General features: G+C 51.6%; 1 protein-coding gene across 15 annotated transcripts in view; it reads right to left on the bottom strand.

The window, feature by feature from the left end:
* PTPRF (protein tyrosine phosphatase receptor type F) overlaps positions 1-23,500 on the bottom strand; it is a 375,029-nt gene that overhangs the window by 11,165 nt on the left and 340,364 nt on the right. For 9 of the 15 annotated variants that reach the window (XM_072932782.1, XM_030278941.4, XM_041717761.2 and 6 more), the window contains 5 exons: positions 21,044-21,159; positions 18,210-18,242; positions 15,210-15,307; positions 7,334-7,457; positions 5,189-5,364 (listed from right to left, as the gene is read on the bottom strand). In XM_072932782.1, the coding sequence (XP_072788883.1) occupies positions 5,189-5,364; positions 7,334-7,457; positions 15,210-15,307; positions 18,210-18,242; positions 21,044-21,159 (547 nt within the window). The remainder of the gene's footprint in view (positions 1-5,188; positions 5,365-7,333; positions 7,458-15,209; positions 15,308-18,209; positions 18,243-21,043; positions 21,160-23,500) is intronic. The other 6 variants (XM_030278944.4, XM_030278937.4, XM_030278931.4 and 3 more) reach the window with 1 other exon arrangement.

Raw genomic sequence — 23,500 nt, forward strand, 5'->3', positions numbered from 1 at the left:
CAGCTATGCCAGCCTGGCATCTTTGACCCACAGCTGTGGCAGGACAGAGCTGAGTCCAGCACAGTACACAGCAACAGGCATTACCTTTCCCATAACATCTGTAGTCTCCAGGGTGCCCCTGCCAGCATGGCCTTGGGCACAAACCACCCTCGAGACAGGTGGGACACAGCCCATGCCAGGGCTCCAGCCTGGATGCTGTGTCCACCCTCTCTGCACTGCTGTAGGCTTGAGTGCATTGAGCATCACTAAGCAACACCAACCTGCCCCTGTGGCAGGTGGCACATCCCTGAAAATCTTCATCTCCCAGGTGTTTCAAAATGGCTCTGCACGGAACAGATGGCAGCTTAGACACACACACATCTTGTTCTCCCTCTGCAAGAAGACACAGACTGAGGCCAAACCATCCCTTCAGCCCCCTCCTGCAGGCAGCATTGTCCCATCATGAAAACACTGCTGCTCCCTAGAAACCTCCTGCCTTGCATTATCCTTATCACCCCCTTCCAACTCTGCAGCCAGAGTGCTTTGAGCTACTGGTCACAGCTTTTGCTGCATCCCACTTGGCAGACAGCCAAACACATCCCCAGGGGCCCATCCCTCTGCCCCCTTCACCTCCCTGCACATCCCTCCCTGCTCACACGCTGCTGCTCTCCTCCTCCTCTTCACAGTTCAATGTTTGCAAACTACTCTGCCTTTTTTTTTTTTTTTGAAGCCCCAAGCTCCCTATTTAATTGGCACCCTGAGCATCCCTGTTTCATCTGGTACCTGGCTCCCTCACCCTGCAGAGCCACAGGGCCCGGCTGACAGGAAGAAGACTTCATTCCCACCCATGTGCGCCACACCAAAAATGGTTTCCCACCCTAGGAGAGAGGAGTGAATGGAAGATCATCCGTGCTTGTCAAGGAATAGTAAACTTAATTACTAGCAGAATGTGTTTACAGGGGAATGTGTGGGAAGGGAAACAATAAGCTTAATTAGGAATCAATGAAGTCCTGCCTTTTAATTGAAACCACGTGCAGCAAGGTGGGGCTTGTGAGAGCTAAGAGCCCTCCTCCTGCACTCTGGCTCTGGAGTGCAGCAATCTGGAGTCAGAGGGATGCATCTCTCCCTGCTTTTTGGGTTCTGCTCACAGTAAGGCCTGCCCTGGCAGAAGTGCCTGGAGTAAGGCTGCTTAATGGGGTACTGCAGGTGCCTGTGCAAGCAGAACAGCTCTGCTGCCTCCTGCCCAGGGTCTCCTGCTGCTTGGGCTGCTGTGCTGCTTTGGATCTGTGGCAACATGGCAGGCCCTGCAATAATCTCAGGATTCCTCTTCCTCACTTGGCACAGAGCATTTGATGCTGTCAGCACCAGCAACTTGGAGGTCACAAACATTATTTCACAGCTGAACTGATCCCATCCTCATGAGTGGATGGCAGCTGCAGGCTGTCTCCGTGAGGTCTGAGTTTGTCTTGCCTGGCTTGGGGATGATGTGACTCTCTCTAAGGGAGAGGAGAGCAGCATAGCATCCTGCAAATGCTGAGGACAGCTGCTTGCTGTGTTTTGCAGGGGATGTTTCAGGGGAACAGCACAGCCTGTCCCTGCGCCTGAGCCTACACCTCAGGGACAGCAGTCTCCTCCTGCCACCCACATGCTGCAGGGCTGTGTACTCAAGCACAAAGCAAACTTCAGAGGAGTTTCCTGTGTGGGATAATAGCAATGCCTGAGCTGGTAATTGAAAATTATTTATTCATGACCAGATAAGAGTCAGTCACATTTTCTGCCAAATTTACCCATAATGTTTATGCCCCATTTTCAAGCTCTGTAAATTTTATGCTGAAGCCGATGCACTGTGGCACTAAAGCAGATAAGAGATGTTTTCTTCTGGCAGTGCTTGTTTCTCATTAACTTAAGGAGCACAGTAATGTCCTGAACAGCCATTTATTGCAGCTTTGCTGAGTGGCTCCTGTTCCTCCCCTTTGATGCCCTGAGCCCAAGAGCAGCCGGGCACCTCTCTTCAGCTTGAGAGCTGTGCTCTGCCCCTGGCCCTGCTCACAGACTCCAGATGGCACTGCTGTCAGCAAAAAGGCTGCAGTGTCATGTGGCTGCCAGGCTTCTCTTCCCCAGGGCCCTTGAGCACCAGCCTCTTAACATCCCCTCCTGGGGATATGAAATGCCAGGGGGGATCACACTCCGGAGATGGCTGCTTGGTGCTCTGGGCTGGAACAGAACAAGCCAAGGCATTGCTGTAGGAGACTCGGCTCTGCCAGGCTCCAGGGGATAGCCCAGGGTAGGAGAAATCCTGCTTTAATACCTCTCTCCTGGCAACACAGCCCGGCAGGGACGCACCACGCTCACAGCTTCAGGAAAGCTAATCTACAATGTGTGTTTCTGAACTGCCACCAAATGATTCTGAAACTGATTGTAAAGCTTTGAAGGCAGCTAAATTGCACAATCCAGCCATTTCTATCCTTTATGTGCTTCTCACTTTGTGAAAACATGAAAAAGGGAGGATGATTTAGACCATCAAGCCAGCTAAAATTGCAGACCATAAAAGCTGATGCTCTTTAAAGATTTTTTTTCCCCTCTGCAGCTCAGGAATCCTTTAAAGCAGAGTCACCCCCACAGGGCTGCCAAGCTGCTGCTGGTCCCGGCTGGCTTATCACAGCAGTGCCAAGGGTGACCTGGGGAGCTCGCCTGGAAAGGCAGCAGAGCCTGTTCTGCACTGGGCAGCTCGCCATGAGGCCTTGCTACCCACCCCAGGCTCTGCAGCTGGACAGACACTCCTGTGCCAAAGTGCCTGGGCAAGGGGACTGTCAAGCAAGGTCACCCTTGGGTAGTGCTGTGATGCCATGTGACTGCCTGGAGCAGTGCTGTCCCACAGCAGTGTGAGCATCAGCAGGCGACAATGCTGCAGGGACCCGAGGGGTTACAGCAGATGAAGTTTGAAATCTCTGGAGCAGAATGAACTGCAAAATAGTGACTCATGCTGAAAGTTTGGAGCAATGGGCAACAACTGGGATTAGGATCTTCACTTGTCCCAAAGAGGTGTGCTCCCAAGAGTGCTCTACCCCTCACCAAAAGGGCATGAGGAAAAGCAGAGCAGGAAGGCGGCTAAAATCAATCTTGCCTTGGAAGATGAAAAAGACAACAAGAACCCCGAGAGAAAATAATCTCTTGGAAGTCCACATCTCAGCTCCCCACCAGGGCCCTGCTGTGAGGGAATGCCCTGAGATACCTTCAGGGTACAGCAAACACATCCAGGGAAGTCTTTGCTGTGGATCACTGGTTCAACTCAGGAGTGACCAGATTTCTCCACTGCCTCTCCTGGCAACCTGCCTCTCCCATAGTGCCAGAGAAAACTGCCCACTCCTCATTAGTGCTGGGGACGTGCCAAAGAGGCAGCAGGACATAGGCAGGCAGTGCCAGGGAGCAAATGCAGGGGTCTGGGTCTGGTCAGGTCAGCCTGGAGCCCCTGGGCAGTCTGCCCAATCAGACAGGCTGCCTGAGATTCTCTGAGGGCTCTGGTCACCTCCTGTCCATAACAAGGATTCAATGTCACTAAAAGCCTGACCAAATGCACTGTGTTTGGGACAGGATGATTCGATGGGGTGTGCTGGGGGGAGATAACGTACAGCTCAGCAACACAGACATTTCAGGCAAAGACAAGTCCCTCTGGGGTCAGAGGAAACCTGTTATCTTCAAGAAACATGCACCTTGGAGTGCCTTGCCATAACTAAGAAGCCCAGAAGTTAAGTGAGTCAAGATTCCAGGCATGGATTTATTTGGCAACCCAGAAGGGCTTTTCCTTGTTCTTCAAATATATGCTCCATCACTGAAATGTGAAGGCACAAAAAAGTCCCCATATAACCCTCAGCTGCACAGTGCAGTTGATCAGAAGCTTCTGATCTTGCTTAGCCTGTGTGCCAAGCCCTGAGCCACAGGGCAGGTCAGAATCATTTCCCTGCCTGTTTGGGCTGTGTGGGTGACAGTGGCCATTGGACAGAACAGGCAGGGCCCTGCAGCAGGAAGCACAGTGCAAAGCAGGGGCTGGACCTCTAGAGACAGCTCATCTCCAAGGAATGCTCTTTCTTCCCTGCAGGCTGTAGGGCATTTGAAGATGCCAGGAAACCCATCAACAATGCCTGTTTTTTGCACATTAGGGAAAGCAGATCTGTTTTGCCATTGGTGACTGGGGGTTCCAGCCACTTCCTCCCAGTCAGGGTGGGCTGGGACACCCCTGTGAGCATTTTGGTGCTAAAGCTTTGAAAAGGAGGGAGAGCATGCAGGCAAAAGTTTTAACTAAACTGAAACTTGACCATTTCTTCTTCTCAAGAATGAGCTTATTGGGCTAAAAATAATCAGTGCTTCGCAGCTTGAGTGCACAAGCCCCTTCTGCTGTTGGCATGGCAACACTAAAATATTCTGCTAGTACAAATGCTCACCGCTACAATTTTACTTTTAGGAACAAACTGAATCATGAGAGGCAGAAGCTGCCTCATCCTTGGGCAGGTTTTGCCCAAAGGGTGCACCTGGGCACAGGAGCACTTGGTCTCAGCTTACAAACTCCTGCTTCAGGGGCTGAGTAAAAACTTCTGTCACGAAAACTGTATCATCTGCAGTGAGAGCTCCCACTCCTTCTCCAGCTCACGCCTTCCCCATGGTCTGCAGGCAGCTTTGCGTTTATTACATCAGAATATCTAATCCTGGCAGTGTAAGCTGATAATTTATACATGTTGTCATTGGACAAGGCACAAATTAGTCTTGTTATTGCAATGAGACCCTTGTCAGCCATTTCCCTGCATCGCCAGAAATGCCACGGCTGCTGGATGCTGCTGGTCCCACCCAACTATTGCAGCTTCTCAGCTTCTGGGGTGGTCCACACTCTCCATCTCAGAGCTCTCCTTCCCCCCTTTGAGGTGAGTGATGTGGGCAGGAAAGGATGGGTATGCTGCATGCAGACATGCAGGCAAAATAGAGCTAAACAAGCAGGCCAGCAACAGAAGGTTTTGCCACCCTTTTGCCCCACAGGTTTGTGCTAACAAGGAATTTGTTGCTGGGCTGCATGAAGCAGTGAGCCACATCACTGGAACTGCCCCTCCCTGGGTGCCCTTACGCCTCATGCTGTGAAGTGCTCCCATTCCTGTGAAGTGCTCCCATTCCTCCTTTCTTCCCCCGCAACAGCTCCAGAAAAGGGAGAAAGCACACACTGTACCCTGGACTTCTCCTCCAGCCTGGTCATCATGACTATAGTTGCTGTTCTCTGTTCCCACACCATCCTCCAGAAGTCGCTGAGGGTTTCTGGCAGTGGTCCCTGCGTGGCGATGTAGGCGTTCTGCTTCCGATACCCATCGATGTAATTGGCATTGATGTAATCACTGCCTGGGACCCCTGTGGAGGAGAAAGAGGGCAAGGGTTACTGAGGTAAGCCCACAACCCTGTACCTGCTGCTCTGCTGCCCCGCAGGCAGGAGAAGAGGCTGGCATGTTCACAGTTCACAAGGTTCTTGACAAGTCTCCTTTATGGGGTGATGTCAGGATCTCTCCCAGGGATCCTGCAAAGGACAGGGATGGTGCCTGAAAAAAGAAGAACCCTTTGTAACTCCCACATTAATGCAACAAGCAGGCAACACCAAAGCAGAGAGACAGCTGCCACATGCACACAAAGGAAAATTCACAGGCAGGAATATTAAGGAGCTCATTCGGCCCCAAGCAACTGACTGAAGTAATTGTCTTAAATTCACCAGCAATTTGTTATTGTCCTACAGCACCTTTTAAAAATGAGGCTCCTTTATTAGCTTGTCTCTGTTAGCAAGGGATGTCAGGCAGGGATGTCCTCCCATCCTTCCTACAGGGACAACTATTCCCAAGGAGCCAGAGATCTTCCTCCATTGAAATCCTTCAGTGTGAGACCCCCTCTGATGCCTGCTGGCAGAGGCTGCTCCAGCCCTCACAAGGCCTCCACCACTTTAGGGAAAGGAATTTTTCGTAAAGGCATTTAAAATGCAAACACATAGTTACTAAAATAAATTCGGCAAAGCAGAGGCCTGAGGCTGCTTCCAAACCCTGCTCAGCATGGGCTGCCCAGGCTGCAGGGATAGAAGGCAGCAGGAATCTCATTGTCTCCCCAGGAGAGAGCATTTGCATTTCATTAGAGAAAGGAAATACAGCTGGGGGTCACCCCTTGTCCTTTTGTCCTGGGGAAAATTCCACAGCTCTATTCTCCAGGTCTCAGCAGTCTCCAGCAGACACAACGTGCTGGCAGCGCTGGGGGAGTGGCAGCAGCTGGAGTGCAGCGCTTGGCTCCCTTGGCATGGGCGGCACGGACCTGGCAGGGTGCTTCGGGAACAGTTCCCAGGAAAGCACAGACACTACTTACAGAAACTGAGTCAGGCTGGAAAACAGGGATTCCCCCGTGTGCTCACCCCACAGCTGTCTGCAAGGGTTTGCCCATGAGCAGACATGCCAGGCCTTCTCATAGCTGCTGCTGCTGCTGCTCAGCAGGGCTTGCTGTGAGGGACTGTTCGGCCCCCCCTCCTCCTCTTGAAGAGGATGAGTAGTGCATTACCATTAGAAGAGGCTTTTCCATCTCCCAGAAAAGGATGCCAGTGACTGTAGGGCCACCTGCGTGCAAAGCCAGGCCCCAGTTCCTTGCCCAAGCAGGATGCATTGAATTAGCTGTATCTTCCTCATCCTCCATCAGTGGGCTCAGATCTGGGTGAGCAGAGCTGGGTGCTGGTTTATAAAACAAGGGGAATGGGTGTGCTTGGGCTCCAGCTCCTCTGTGTGCAGGAGGACTAGAAACATGCATTAGCCCAAACTCCAGGGATGTGGGGCTGGTTCTTGGAGTCATGGGGGTCAGTGCTATGAATACCAGGGCCTGATGCTCCCATGGAGGACAGGGATGTACGGAGCCTGATGTCCCAGGTGAAGGAGCAACCCTCATCCTGTGCCGCTCTGGGCACAGAGTTGGGACCATATATTGACAAGTCTCAGAGAAAGATACTGGCCCTACAATTGTGCTGGGACAGAGGGTGACAGTGGCACTAACAGTGCCATGTTGCACCATGTACCGAGGAAGGCAGCTGAAGTCACACAGAGAGGACAGTGGGAGAGGAGTCTGCTAGGACAGACATGTTTGCTGCCAGCAGTACTAAGAAGCAGCCACACAGAACACACTGCTTTGAGGACACTGGGAAAGCTCTACAGTGTCTTTTCTCTTCTGGCCAGCCAGAACACACATTTGATCATGCTGATGCTTGGTGTTTGTCCCTGTTCAGTTTAGAACACAGAAAAAGGTGGTCTCCTTGCTACAGTCAAGTTCAGCTGCTTGATGGGGTGCCCACTCCAGTTACTCTTACCATCGATGGAAGTCAGGATGACTCGTGAGTGGTCATAGGCTATCACATTTGCATAGCGGTTTTTAGGTTTATTCACTTCCAGGTTGGAGTTCTCCCAGGTGAACTGCTGCCCAGGATCAATGGACTGTGGAGAGAAAGAGAAGGAAGGAATTGGTAGCAGTTCCAGCACACTGGAGTGCTGCAGCAGATGGGTTTCAGTCAGGAAATCTGCATTGCCCTGCACACCTCTCCCCAGGCCAGACACAGCTTCCATGGGTGTCCATGGCAGTAGCACCAAGGCAGACCACACTGAAAACCAGTTCCCAGTGGGACATGCATCTGACTATCAGCAGGTAAAGCAGTCCCTCACTGGGTCAGCCTACTGCAGAACAACCTTCATCTCCTCTGCTGCATGCTCATCCCTTCCTCTGGAGCTACCCATCAGCAGAAATTTGGTCTTCTGCCAGGATTCCAGAGAGACCTGACTGTGCAGATCTTGACCTAGAGGTTTTATTAGCTGTTGAACTGCAGTCTCTTGAAATATAGCAAGCCCTGGGTGTCTTGTGCCCCAGGAGCTTTTGGTATTAGTGTCCTGCAAGACAGCCTGTAAGCTTTTGCCAGGGAATAGTCATGAAAATTAATAGGTTACTATCCACTGCTCCAGCTACTTATGCAATGTAAACATCTCTCGTTTGAGTTAATAGAATGACAAGAAACTATAAACCTGGAGAAGAGACGTGGTTATAAATCTTGGCCTGCACACTATGCAACTGCCTAAAAAGCACAAATCCCACTCCCACCTGGCCTCACACACCCAGTGCTTCTTCCACGAGCCACGTGCTGGTGCACCCAGTCCATGGCTGCTCCATGGCCAGGCAGCCTCTTCCCAAAGCCTCTTCTATTGTCTCAGTCCATGTACAAAGCAAGGTGAACAAGGACCATCCCCAAAGCACCCCTCTGAGATGGGGTGGTCTTGTTGTCCAAGAGACACACAAGAGACACAGGTAAGACACCTGCCTCATGCAGGGACTTCCTCTGCACATGCAGCCCTGGGCCAGCTGGGGGCAAGCAGCTACACCAGAAATCAGTCATCCCATGAACCCCCTTCCCCCTGAAATCAACACCACCATCAAAACATTCTTAAAATCTTGCTGCAGCTCAGGGTCTCTGAAACTTTACTGGTCCACGGACAAAACCCTGGGGAGACAGGCCAAAGGAAGCACTGCATGCTGTGCTCCCTGCAGGCATCCGTGTTCATTGCTTGGACGAGCCGTGTCAGAAGGTCTCTCAGGCAGTGAAATGCCTGTCAGATCTGGATCAGCTGTGAGCAAAAGGCTGAGGTGGGAAGCACAGCTCCCTGACTGTGCTGACATGAACAGCTCTCATGGTCCCCCTGCTCAGTTCCACCAACCACCAGCTGGTGACACCCATCCATGTCCCCTCTGCTCCTGTGCTGTGCAGCAGGCACTTCCCAAGCAGGCAGCAGTGGGTGCAGGCACTGGCTTGAGTCTGGAGCACAGGTAGTGCCTGCATTGCTGCAGTAGCCCTGAGGGCTTTGCAGCAATGCAGGGCATGGCCAGTGCTGTGCCAGGTGGCAGCTGGCTCTCCCCACGTGTGGCCCAGGCTGCCTGCAGGTAGAGGGACCAGTGCTGACGAAAACACACAGGAGGATGTGACATCACAGCGATGCTAATAGGTAGTTTGGGAAATGTAGGATGTAAATAGACATTTCCTACGGAAAACCTGTAATTTTCTATTATCAATGTAATAAGCAGGCAGCTGCTGTGCTCAAGAGGCGCTGCAGCCAGGATGGTGGGAGTGGAGGCTGCAAGCACCACTTTTGGCTGCAAACCCACTAGCCTGGCTGCCACAGGCCTTGCACACTCCTCTGCCAGGCACAGAGACATCTCAGCACAGCTCACAGCTCTCTGGGTCACTTCATTTCATTTAGGCACCTGTATTTTGCTTTCAGAATAGGCTGCTCAGGGGATCCAACCTTTAGATGCTCCCCACTCTCAGCCGTGTGGCAGGGAACATGCTGCCCACCAATGGTGGGCCCGAACTGCACTAGGGGAATGCAGAAACTATCAAAAACATGAAAAATAAAGAGGAATATAACATGAAAGGACTTTATGGTTTGGAGTAGAGATAAGTAATATGGAGCTCAATATGGAGCACACTGAAGGAGAAGCACAAATAGACAAACTAATGAGGAAAATGCCTATTAGAAACATAAATAACACCTCTTTTTCCGAAAGGTGGCCTTAGTCTGTGCAGACAGCCCATGAAGAGACTTGACTAGCTGGTGATGGAGCTGAGACTGGCTCTGAAAATATGAGCCAGTAAGCATCTTTTTGCTGAGAAGAAGCAACCCAAGAAAGCACCAGCTGTAACTGCACTCTGTGAACACTCTCACTGGGCACAGGTTGGTGCTGGAGTGAGCCCTACCCCTGTAGCAGAGGCAAGCAGAGCTCAGTGCAGTTCTTCATGCTGCAAATCACTGCCAAAAGGCTGCAGGGCTGACCCAGGTGTGGGGGTACAGAGTGCTTTGCACAGCAAGTCTGTGTCCTGCTACAGCAGAGGAAAGGGTTATTTCCTGGGGGAGGACAAGGCTGCCAAGAACCCCCAGAATGGAGGAGGAGCATCAGTGGTGTTGCCATTAGGGTTAACAGCTTTGATGTGCAATGAGTATGTGCAGAAATGGTCTAATCATCATCAGCCTCTTAAGAGGGCAAACAGGTGAGAAAGTCAGAACTACTACAGCACCTGAGTGCAAAGAGGCTCTAATTAAATACTCCTGCAAATTAGTGACTCATTTAGAAGTAAAATGATTTAATTTAAACTCTGGTGATGAATTAATGTACACCTGTTCCCCCCTTTAAGGCAAACAAATGAGTAAATAACTGGGAGGATGATGGGCTGCTTGGAGAGAGTTGGAGCCCTTACATGGTGTAGTGGTTGGCAAGTCTTGTCCCATCTCTGTACAATGCTCTGCAGCCCCTGTGTGCAGCAGCACTGCCTCGTCTCTCCACCTTGCTCCACAACTGCCCTGTCACCAGGAGTCTGCTCCTGGTCCTTTCAGGGAAGCTCATGGGAATCACTGCTTCATTCCAAAACTTGATCTGAGTAAGACTCCCAACAAATACACTCTTCCTAGAAAGCAGAAGGCTGGGAAATTGGAAGGAAATGAGCCAGGAGGAAACTTAAAAGCACCATGACTTTTGCTTTGCTTTAAAGTGACAGGGAGATGCTGTAAGACAGCAAGTGCAAATTAAGAAAAAGCCCAATTAGTAAAACTCCTCCTTCCCAGCATGGAAGTGCAAGGAACAATTTCACCAAAGCAGTTCAGGGATCCCTGCTGCTACTGCCATAAAGACAGAGTCAGACCATTGGAAAGGAATTGGAAAAAGGCTATTTCCTCAACAGACTCTAAAGCACTTCACAAACGCCTTGAAAACATCCCTGAGTGCCAGTTTGACTCTCAGATACAATCCACCTTGGGCTTGCTGCTCCCCTTCCTTAGTGCAGTTCCAAAATTCCTCTGCATGCTGAGGCCCTGCTGCTGCCTCTGCTGCTGGCAGGCGTGGAGATGCCAGGCAGGCAGTGCCCTGGGGCAGCTCAGCAGCTCAGGGAGCTGCACAAGGGCATGGGGACAGGAAGGTGCTCAGGCAGTGAGTGCTTCCTGTCCTCCTGTGAAATCAACCGCATTAGCAAAAGCATTGACCACTGTCAATCTGCACCACGCCTCAAATGAGGACATAATGTGCCTCTGAATCAATTGCTGGCAGCACTTCAGCCTTATTATTCTTATTACGGGAACGTGAGCGCCATGTGCCTGCCAGGCGGCTTCCCAATGAGCCATTAAACCAGGCAAGCCCATGAAGCCAAGGCTCCCTGCTCCAGGGCCCAGCACTCCTGGGCTCACTGGCCCCAGGGACCCAAGCTCCTCTCCTGCTGCCTAACCTGCCCTGCCAGGGCTGCAGGCACAGGAGGTGCAGTGCCCTCAGTGGCTTTTTGGGAAATGGAAGTGAACACAGGGTTTGGGCAAACCACCAGTGTTTTGCTCTACAGAAAACTGTGAGGAAAGGTCTGCAGCCTCCCTGCCACACAGGAAGCAGGAGCACAGTGAAATCTCACACAACCTAAACACTACTAAGAACTAATGTGCCAGGCAGTGCCACATGGCCAGGCTCTCATCACCTGCTCAGCTCCTGGGGGCCATACACTAGATGGACATGCTGGATGGACTGGACATGAGGGGCAGTAGCCACAAGTTGCAGTTTGGAAAGGAATAAGGAAAAAACTCTTCTCCTGGGAAAGTGATGCAGGATCTAGAGCACTACAAGAGAGCAGGAACCGGTGCTGGTTGGAGCCAGCCTGTCCCGTGTTAGCCAGCAGCACCCAAGGGACAGCAGCGCTCAGCACGCTGAATCCCACAGCACGAGTGTGAGATGTGGTGCGTGTGTGCCCAGCGTTTGTCCCAGGGCAGGAACTCTGCCCCGTCCTGGGCAGGATCCCGCTCCGGGAGCACAGGCTGCAGCGTGGGAAGGTGCCCACAGGAGGAGCTCCAACACAGCGACAGCGCCTGCCACCATCTGCACATCCACAGTCAGGGGGCTCAGCCTTCCTTCTACTTATCTAATTCCATTAATCCCACACTGTAAATTCGCTGTAGCTCTCACTGTACACTAAAAATGAAATACTTCCCTGGTGCAGCCAGGCCAGAAGCAGCTGCCAGACCCTTGTGCCCTGCTCCCCGGCTCGCTGCCTGCCTGTGTACAGCGTGGTGGGGCTGCGCTCTGCCCGTGCCAGAGCAGATGGCAGCCCTGAACTGTGCCTGCAGACGGCTCAGCTCCCAGCAGCTGCACTTCAGCCTCTCCTGCCGCACTAGGGGCACCAGGAGCTACAGCTGGGATGGCTCCCAGGTGCAGAAGGCTAACCCACTCATGAGCCTGCTCACTGCAGCCAGCACACAGCTTGTCTGTGCTGGCTTTGTCACATGGGCTGCACGGCCATGCAGGCTGGCAAACTGGTGTGAGCAATATTATTTGTTCTCTCACCGGTGGGAATAGAGGTCAGATGGCTGTGAGAAATCTCTGCCACCCTTCCTGCCCCCTTCCCAGGCATGTGGCGAGGTGCTGACAGGTCTTGTTTCATGTCACCTGTGTCTAGGTTACCCTGCTATTGCTTGCACAGCCGAGGCAAGTGCCAGACTGATGGCTCTAGGCCAGCTGGCCTCAATGGTTAAAAGTGCTTTTAAATATTTGCTCTCTGCCTGTGATGCCACTGCTCCTGGAATGTGAGCCATCTATAAACAGCCCTGCACCCCACAGAGATGTTAGGCTGACAGGCTGCTCTACAAAACACTTAAAATGCAACTATTTCAAAGCACAATCAAACAGCAAATGGGCCTTGGGAGCTCACCTGCCATGCCTTCCTCCCTTGTGTCTCCCTGCTCAGCTGTGCTATGCCCATTCTGGCAGCACCATTATCCCATGGGAAACAGGGTCAGGGCCTTCACTTCTCAAAGCACTGGGTCACTACGTAAGGTCTGGGGCTCACAGAGCCCCAGGGTGAACACTAGGACTGTACAAGTGCTTACTGCAAATGAAAGCATGTACCAAGGTGTAGTTCCTGTCTCTCAGGTCCCACAGGGGCCACTCAGCCTGCTCCCCTCCCAGCTCTGCTGTTTCCACATCCACTCTGCAGATTTCCTTAGTCAGCAGCACACACCATGCCTATCCTGCCCTGCAGCCCTCCTATCAAAGGGAGCTGCTGCCCTGCCAAACCCACAGGGATCAGGATGAGAGCAGACCCACTGCTGCAGCAGTCCTGCACAGGCAGCTGCTGGTCTCCTCAAACTCAGCCCAGGATTCTTCTCACTGGCATTTCAAATGGGAGATGACTGTATTGATCCCCACATGCCAACAAGGTGCAACTCCTCCTACTTTTGGGTCCATCCTAGTGTCAAACACTGTACAAGCCTGTCATGTTCAGCAATTTTCTGATGATGAGGAGTCAAACACAGCAGAATCCAGGGGAAAAAAATTATGTGCAACAATCAGCTACTTAATAGCTGCTTCAACATGAGAAGTACAACTGATTGGTGCTCTCAACCAGCCATGATATTCTAAAGAAAGAGAAATGAGAAGAGAGAGGCTCATGAAAGCAGCTAAGAGAATTTATTTAATGCTCATTTTTTCAAAAACAGTTCCTACAGCTCAGTATTATGCTGTAGACTCTACTGAGCACAGGCCTAGTGTGAGGATGGGAGTGCAGAGACACTGGATCTTGCTGAATTCCCACCCTGCAGCAGAGCCACGGCCTGCCTATAGCAGAGTGGACAGCCCTGCTTAACATTTCAGTTGATTGGCAGCAAAAAGCCCAAGGCAGACAGATATGACTGCACACTTTGGATCCACTGGCAGGACATACATGAGCACACAGGTAATTGCAAGGGAAGCACATAATTTCTTTACCATTTCCCAAGTCACAACGTAATGCTGTAGCTCATCTCTCTGGTTCAGACGGTAAATGCAGAAGGATGCCAAGACCCTCCACCTGGCATCCCAAAGCAAAAAAAGAGCTCTGTGCCTTCCTCAGATACACACAGCACACCCTTTGAACTAGTTGGAATTCGTCCCTTACCTTCTCAACAGAGAGCTCTGCTTTCCCTTTCCTGGCATATATAATCCTACCTTGTGGGCAAATGCTCTGATCTCATCTCATAAATCAGTGTAGGTACGGTGCAGGAAGGGGTGGCCACAGGCACAGGCAGATAACAATTCAAACAGAAGTGATAACACATGCAAAGAACACTTCCCAAATTTATTCCCTCTTTAATACTAGTGGGGTGTTTATTTACAATGCCCCTGGAGCTCAAGAGGGCTCTGCATATAAGCACTGAAAAACATCATCCTGCCACTCCTGCTCTCATGGCTGCAGAGGAACTTTTCCCAATTTTAAATAGTTGCAACCTAATCATGCAGCCTGGAGAGTGCCAAAAAAGGTAAGGCAGCCTTCAAGTAGGTCAGCCCCTTTCCCTCCAAATTCCCTCCCTTTGGCAAGTTATTCTCGGAGAGGACAGAGCTAGAGAAAGTTGGGCTGAGAGAGGTGCAGGGGAGGGGTTCACCAAACACCCAGCACAACCCTGTGTGTGTCAGCAAAGGCAGCACAGTGGTGGATGCAGACAGTACCTACCATGGGACTGCATGAGAGACACAGATAATGGTGGGAGCGTGATCCAGAAGTGCAGGCAAATTTGCAGCTCGTGACTGCAGGTCACAGGCAGAGAGCTCTATGCAGGGAGGGGAGCTTGCACTACTCTAGGGCAGTGGGGCATTAGCAGAGTTTCTACAGGCACTGATGCTGAACAGCACAGGCTAATGCCAGCACAGTCCGGTGGGAGATTAGAGGGAAAGCAGGAATGAAAACTCACAATGCATGTTTGCTGGCATCAGAGGATGGCGCAGAGAGCAAAGCTTTGAACACAGATGGAAGTGAATGGGCACAGGATACTGTGGACTGAAATACATCAGCCAGCCTGGATGGAGTGCAGCCCTCACAGAGCAGAACAAAGTAATCAGTGACAGTCCAGGTAAGCAGACATGAGCTCCCATTCACTCCTAAGACCATAACCATGGTGGCAGCATGGCAGGCTGCTGTGCATTCTCCTGTGAGGCCTTCTCCCAGTACCAGCCATGCTTTAACTGCTCAAGGCGAGTTCCCACCACTGTGGGGTTGGCAGGGAGAGCTGGCAGGCTCCCAGGGCTGGCGTGGGGACTGACCACGACGTATTGCTGCAGGGGAGGCACAGTTCAGCTTTCACCAGGCCCTCTGTGCTGAGGTCCTGGCCAGCCCCACTCTGCCCTGCTGCCCATCCCGCTCTCAGGCTCACCTCGTACTCCTGGGAGAACTTCAGCCCATCGTTGGCCTTGAGCCGGTCGATGTTGTCAGCGAGGTCGGTCACAGGGATGGGGGGGTGGTCACGCATGCCTGCAAGCGAGACAAGGAGGGAGGAGGGAGAGGAGAATGGTTACGGCTCTGCATGGCCGAGGGAGGCTCAGCAAGAGCATGTGCACAGCAAACCCAGGAGGTGGGTGCAGGGTGACACCATGTGTGACTATGGGAAGCGCCGGGCGGGATGGACGGAAGCTGAGGCATGCGGCACAGTCCCGGGCGGTGAACGGAACACAGAGGGGATGTGCAGAATGGCCATGACCGGGTGGGCATGCTCGGACAGCACAGCCACGGGCACACAGAGCAGCCCACGCAGCGCAGCGGGCAAGGCTCGGCCAGCCCCTGGCAGGCGCAGGCCGAGGATACGCTGTCACTGCTGTCACTGCTGTCACTGCGCTCCCCGGGCTCCTGCTTGGGCTGAAGTTGAACACACTGGTGCTCTCGCTGCCAAGGGCTTGGGCTGATCTTCCTGCTCACCCCTAACAATGGCATTAGCCACAAAGAAATTCTGCCAGACCTGCAGTGAAACCTCTGCAGTGCATATGCACAACTTTTTGGGTAGGCAGATGCTGTCACAGTCCTGGGGGCATTAGAGAAGGATGAGAAGGGCCCCATAGAAGAATGGCTGATCCCCTGGTAGGACACTGAACAACATTCTGAGAGCTGAGGAGCAGCTCTGCCCACAGCTACATAACTCTTCAGTGATGCTCCAGAAGCAGAGCCCGCTTCAGGGCCCAAAATCCAGCTCCTCTGGGCTGGCTCATGCAAGGCACCATGGGCAGCAATGCACCCTCCAGCAGCTTCTGGGAGGCTGCTGTGAGCTGGGATGCAGTTCAAGCCATGGCAGAAGTCTTGCACTGGCTAAACCAAGGATGCAACATTACAGCTCATCCTGGGTACAGCTAAAGTGCTGCTCAGCAGAAAGGCCAGAGGAAGGGATCCCACAGATCCCACACAGGGGACAGGTACTGTGGGGGTGTGCATGTGGGATTGGGAGGAGCCCTCCTGAAGCCCTGGGACTCATAACCATCACAACCTCCTTCTCTGATGCTGAGATGCTGAACTGTCAGGAACGTGATTGTGAAACACATCATCCAAATCCCAAGGCTCGTGACTCCATCGGCTGCTCTATGGGTTTCCCAGAAACCCCACATGGGTAATGATGATTATTAATAGACTGAAGCTGTTGACTCACACCCAGGGAGACAGGCTGGAGCACAGCCAGAAGCTTCTCAATTGCTCAGGAGGCTGAACACTGCCACAGATGGCAGTGATGGGCCACCGAGGTGATGGAGCAGTTTCCAGGCTGGGTACACACATTTTACATGGTGGTGACAAGTCACAAGGTGATAACATGGAAGAGTTACACCTCAGACCTCTGCATAAAACATCTGACATCACTGCACACAGGCAAGACCCAATCCAACACACACTCCTGCCATCGCCTGGCAGTGCACAGCTATCCACAGATGGCCTGAGAACACGTGGACAGGTGGAGAAGGAAATACCCCTATTCTGCCTTGTGCTGAGGTCCTCCTGCAGATGGTCCTGTTTGACACTTCACTCATCAGGATCCCCGGGGTGGCTGAGCAAGCCCTCAAAGGGGCAGAGATGATGCTGGTTTTGGCACAATTTCCTCACTCATGTGAGAACTCTGAGGCTGTAGCTCAGGAGCAGCCTTTGCAGAGCTGTCACTCATGAGCAATTGAATGATGAGAACAGTGTGGGACCAAGACAGAAGTGTGGGGCAGGAAAGACAAAGAGACTGGAACACAGCCACAGTATGTGCTTCTTCCAACACGGTTATGTTCAAAGTACAGCAGAGCCACAGACCACAGCAGAGCTGCAGACCCTCATCTCTGCAGAGAAACACAAGGTGGTCTCTCCAAACTTGTGTTTTACCAGCCAGAGCAGTGTTGCAGCAACAAAAGAGCTGCAGAGCTGCAGGCAGGGAAAAAGAGGTGGCTGGAATTCCATTATGGTGAACCTAGAAAAACAGCCACTAACAGCACAGGGCAAGATGGAGATTTGCACACAGTGCCAGGACTTCCACAAGCTCTTCCAATTGCTCTTGCAAGAGGACAGTGAGCTCACCACGAGGCTAGAAGAGCTCAGAGGTCTCACAATGCCTGCAGGGTCACACATGGCAAAGCCCTTGGCACTACTCCCAGGGAAGTATTTATCCTACATGCTTCTCCTGTTCCTGTGTGCATACATAGATGCCTGTACATCCCAGAGCAAGGAGGCCATGTTTTTATGGTGGTTTGAGGATTAACTTGAAGCTCAGAAGACAAGTGATAAGGGGGCACTTTTATCTGCAGTCTGTACTACTCTATCCCAGCTGCTAGGGCACTAAGTGTCTCTTTGTGCCTGAGATGCACTGCGAAGCAGACCAAATGCAGGCAGTCCAGAGACCATCATGTGTTCTGCCTAAGTCTGTGACAGAGATGACCCAGCCTAGGGAAACCAGTTAGCCTAGGGAAACCAGTTTATGAAGAGAGTGTGTTCAACCACTGAAGAGCCCCTTTCAATTTGCCCATTTGGGGCTTTTAGCTGGTCACTTCCTCCAGAACGGCCAATGTTATCAGCCCCAGGCAGGGCCAGCTGCAGGCCTGACACCATGGCAGAGCCTGGCCTACCACTCTGAGGGGGTAGGAGGCTGGAGAGCAGGGAAAGGGCTGCTGCAGAGGCCTCCTGGCAGCCCATCACTCAGGACCTTCCCTTCTGCACTGTCCTGCAGTGAGCTGCTGTAGTGCCATGCGAGCAGTACCGAGCCTGGCCCCACACATCATGTCAGAAAGTGAATCACTGCCATTTTACAGTCTGCTGTGAGTGAAGGTGATCTTCATGACATTGAAACAAAAAATACAGATATGAGAGAGAAAGGGAAAGAAAAAGCAAAAGGTGTCATAAGATAAAAACAGGAGTTGAAACTAACTTGAGATATTCGGGCAACAGGGGACACTGGCACCTGCAAAGAAAAGAAATGGGGCAAGAACAGAAATCCCATTAGCCTTTAATCATCATTGCAGAGGTTCAGAGATGGAAAGACAACAAGATGAAGATGAAAAGGAAAGCACCATATACCACAGCACTGGGAGCTTCCCTCCAGCACAGGACCGACTGCCTGGCCCTGGGGCTGCGCTGTCACCGGCTGTTACACAGCAGGCTGGTGGCTCGGGCTGTCCCCTGACACTGGCAAACACGTGAAGCTGGAGCTACTTGCAAGGGAGTGAGTCCACAGGCCTTCATGTGACAGTGGGAGCTCCATATCTCACTGCACTCCATTAGCCCCAGCCCCATGCCCCAGGGAAGCCTGCAAGGGCCAGCAGAAGGCAGGTACAGGGGGCATCTGTGCTACTCGGTGGCCAGGGGGACTGCACTCAGCCCCAGCCACCTCTGCTCTGTGCCCCTGAGCCTCCAGCTCGCTCCCAGCTCATCAGCAGCACAACTCAGTCTCCTTTCATGGTGTATTGGGACACTGCCCAGTCCTGTATCCTCTCAGTGACTTGGCACAGCAGTACATTAGTACAGGGAGGCCAACAGTGGGGAATAACCCTTGTCTGAAGTAAAAACCACAAAAATGAAAAAGCTTAATATTTAATAACAGTAGACTAATTAATTATGCATTAAACAAGTTTTCCCTGCTCAGCAAGCTCCAGCAGGGAGACCAACTACCAGGGCTGGTGGCCAGCACCTCTTGTCAATGCATCCTCACAGCACTGCCTCAACCTCCATCAGGTGACAGAGGCAACAGCTTGGGCCCACTGGGCTTGGTGGATTTCATGCGCCTCATTAATGAGGACAAGCTCATCAGGAGTGGAACAGTCACTTCAAGCTGCACAACACCCGCTTCCACCCCTCACAGACTCACAAGGGATGCAGTGGGAGAAGGGGAGGAGGACAGAGTGCTGCCTCTTGGTAGGGGAGCATTGTCTGGCAGTATTCCAGGGTCCTGCTGCTGTCTCAAGCAAACTGCGCACTCTGGCTTGGCTTTGTCTCTCCAGAGAGCTCTGCAAACTTACCAAAGGAACAGCATCTTTGGCTTATCCTCACTCACAGACAGGAAAAGAAAATTTCCTGGCTCCCTGTCTCTCTGATGGAAGTTCTTGAACCTTGCTACAGGTCTGGCAAGGGACATCCTTGTTGCAAACACCCTGACCTCTCTGCAGATGGGAGCAGATGCAAGCCTGACTTGTCACAATTCTTTACACAATGCAAACCACAAGCAGACAGCAAAGATGGCTTTTGTGCCCACATGGAGACATGTCACAGAGGCCTGTCCCCACACACAGCTGACCTGGAGCAGCCCTCTTTAACACTGTGCTCCTCCTCAAGAAGCTGCATGCTGTTGCTGACTGGGTGTGACCCCCTCCCTAGTGCTGCTCCTGGTGATCTGCCTGTTGAGATGCTCTTCCTCTGGCACACGTGCCTTCCTTGCTCCCCACAGCATTTTCCTCCCGAGCTGTGACACCATCCTGTGCTGTGCTGTGACCAATTAATGTGCCAGTTCTGCTGGCAACTACCAGCCTGCTGCTGCCCACACGTGAGCTCTGCCCTGGTTCTGCCTGGGAGATGCACTAACTACAGACCTCTGACAGCTGCCCTGGCACAGAAAAAGATGTGCTGGTGTAGCTCACCCCAGGTGTGAGCCAGACTGCTCTGAGTGGCAACAGGAAAGGCTGTTCTTGCCCCCCCTGCCAGACACAGCAGTTTTACATCAGTAAATGGCCCCTTCAAAACTCTCCTATTAGATGAAAGCTCTTAGATGAATGAGCAGCAGGAGGAAAAGGAAAGTAGGTTAGAGGAGCTGCAAGTTAGAAGAGAGCTGTATGTGCCTCATTTGCTGCTGAACTGCTCCCTCCATCACAAAAGCCCAAGTGCTCCCTCAGTTCATCTAGGACTTGGACTCTCTGAAAGGCTCTGAACGAGTCAGGGCGAGCCTGTCTCTGATCACTACAATGACAGGCACTGTGCTTTCAGTGCCATCAGAGACGTGCACACACAAAGCAGCAGCACAAGACCTTTCTGCAGTGTGAAGTACAGCTGCCTCCATGAGCTGGCGAAGCTACAGCCTGAGGCATCCCAGGCCAGTGACAGCAGCATGCAGAGAATGGCTTTTACTGAACTATCATCCTCTGCACTGAGACCACCATGATCAGCAGAGTCCTTCAGTGGGTCACAGCACTGGCTGCAGAGCACCGTAGTCTGCAGGCAGCTCTTCTCTTGACACTTAGCTGAGCACAGTAGGAGAGTCAGCACACCAAAGATCCCAGAATGAAGGTGCTGGGACACCTTTAGCAGTGTAAGAGCTCTATGTACCTTCTGACTGCCCCAGATGCAGCCCATGTGGCCAACACTGCACCAGTTGTGCTCAGCACTGAAGCTCAGCCAGGGTGAAGCCAGTTCAGCACCTGGGAACATCCCAGGTGTGGACACTCCCAACTGCATGGAGGCTCCTCCCAGCTCAGGACAACTGTAATGAGCTTCACACCGTATCTGACACACACCACACAACACAGGCCAGCCCCATCCAGGTTCCCCAGCCCCACAGGCCTGCAGTGACAGGGCCAGGGAGAAGGATTTGCAACCCAGAGTAGATACTTGGACATCCTTGGTCTAAAGCCCACTCTGTGTCACAGTGACTGAGAAAGTGTGCATCTCCTGGAGGGTGGGAAGGACTGCCACTCTGCCTCACTCTGCCTCTGGCACGGGGACATGGATAAGGGGAACCAGAGGAAGCAGGATTCAAGAGGATGAGCTGTTCCTTACCTGGAGTCTGGTAGTTGAGCCGCCTCATCTCCACTGGGTCAGATGAGTGGGCCAAGAGTGAGTCCTTCAGGCCGATGGAGTGCTCATCCTTGGAAGAGGGGGAATGTGCCCTTTTCCTGTGGACAGAGAGGAGAGACAAGCAGGTAAGCTCTGGCAGAGACTGGCATGAATCATCCTAGGAGGGAGTCTGAGTCCCTGTGTCCCAGACAGCCAAGTGCATCCCAGGCTCCTGGGGCTCCAGGTAAGTCATATCATCTTCTGTGCCTCCAATTTCTCATCTATGACACAGGAAAGATTATATATAAGCAATGTCAGATGTTTGATTAGTGAGGCAGTTTTGAAATGTGGTATTCTGCACAGTATTTATTAGAGAAAATGCAGATAGATGCATGATGCTGTTTCCTCTAACTGTCTCTAGGAACTATTTCCTACAGTGGAAGGATATAATAAAATTTTTTTCAAGTATTAGAAATATTTAAATATAGAATGCTGTAATATAATAGTATAAAGGCTCTTCAGGGTGTGTTTTATTGGGCCATTAATACATGTCTTGAATGGTTGAAGGCACCCAAGGCGTGTATTAATGGAACAATAAAATACAATGTTGTCTCTTCATGCTATATTTATGCCTAAAGCAATGCCACCACCTCAGGCTCTTGCTGGAATTCACAGGCAAAGCAGGAACAGATCCAATCAAAAAGTGGACAAATGAATATTAAAGAAAATATAATCATGCAAGAAGAGTTTCTAGTGAATCTCTAGGTCCTACTTCTAGCTCTAGATTACAAATATGGTGGGTATACCCAAGGGCTGGAGAAGGGTGTTGGGCAGGAGCAGCACAGCAGTTCTCTCTTCTGAGCCTGTGCTGACCCTGGCACTTGGCCAACAGACTGAGCATACAGAAATACACAGAGACTTTGTCTTTTGGCTACAGTCCCCAAATGGATTTTGCCTGAACCCCTCTGCTGACCTGCTGTTTCCTGGAAGAGAGGGAGCTGCAGCACTGCTGCTGTACACAAATGCTAGCACATTTACCAGCCTGCAAATGGCAACAATCAGTCTCTGCTTTGGTCCTCCTCGTGAGGCCCCTGGAAGCACACTGAAGAGCTGCCAGGTTCTGCACAAAGGCAGCTGCATCCCTGGCTAGTAATGACCCTGAACCATGCATGATCCCAAATGCTCTCACAGGCACAAGGCACTTTCACTTCCATCAGAGGCTGGGCATGCTGGGCTGCTGCTAATGAGAGGCACTTAGAGAAAACATAGTGCATAAATCATGAGTGAAACCTGCGTGTGTTCCTTGTGTGGCCCAGCCTGTGAGCTCCATCTGCAGCCTGAGGCTGCAGCAAACACTGGAGCTGTTCAATGGACAGAACCAGCTTGTGAGTCTTACACTACTCTGAGGCATCTCAACATGTCAGAAGCCTTCCAGCTGCCTGGACCAAGACAAAAGAGCTGAAGGACTGACAGCATTGATAGAAAGAATGGAGAATACACAGCCAACAAATAAACCTCCTATCAGGAGCACAGCAGGATGTGCAATGTGCTGCTGTGTACCAGTCCCCACGCAAACTGGACTATCTTTTTTGGGGAATGGGCACAGCACATAATTAAACTTTATCTCTGTCTCCTTAGCCCAGTCAGGGCAACTCCTAAACCATCCTCCAGACTCCAAGCTGTCCACTGCTGCTCAGCTTCAATTCATTCCCATTATAGACTTGCCACTGTGAATATTACACACAGATACCTTTGGGAGAAAGTGCCTCCACAGAGAGGCTGGACAGCTAAACCACAGCATCACTCTGAGCACATGGGGGTGCTGGAAGAGGATACACTGCTCCCCCATGGGCGAGGATGCAGCAGGGACATGTATGTCACGTCTGGGCACCGCAGGCCAGGGCTTCCTGGTGCTCCACCCACACAACTCTGGGACAGGGCAAAGCTAAGGCGAGGTGGGAATAGCTTCTATAGGGCCCTGGTACAGAAATCCCCTCTGGGGCCATTTTTTCTCATTAAAGACCAGCAAACGTGCTGTTTCTTACAGTTGCCTAGTATTCCCTCAAAGCTTCCTCATTAGAGACTGCAGGAATGTGCCTGCATTTTTGAGGGAACAGCTCTCAGTCTGAAGTGACTGAGAAAACAAAGGAACCCCTATAATTGCTGTTATTGTAGTTTTTTTTTTTTGTTTTTTTTTTTTTTAATTTAATTGCGAAAGCAATCTGGGAAGTCTTTATGTTGGAAATTCTCCCTGAGAGCTGTGAGAGGCTGTCAACTGCTAGGAGGCCGATACCTTTGAGGAAACAAAATCTTTGTAAACTCCTTAGGCTGGCATGCTCCACACACCTAAAAACAAAGATGCCCCTTAATAGCTTCAGGCTTGACTTTTAAAAAGGGAAATAGACTTGAAATTTTAGGAAAACAAAAAGACAAAATGGATTCATACCTTTCTTGCTTACT

The sequence above is a fragment of the Taeniopygia guttata genome, chromosome 8, assembly GCF_048771995.1.
Source record: "Taeniopygia guttata chromosome 8, bTaeGut7.mat, whole genome shotgun sequence".
Lineage (NCBI taxonomy): Eukaryota > Metazoa > Chordata > Aves > Passeriformes > Estrildidae > Taeniopygia > Taeniopygia guttata.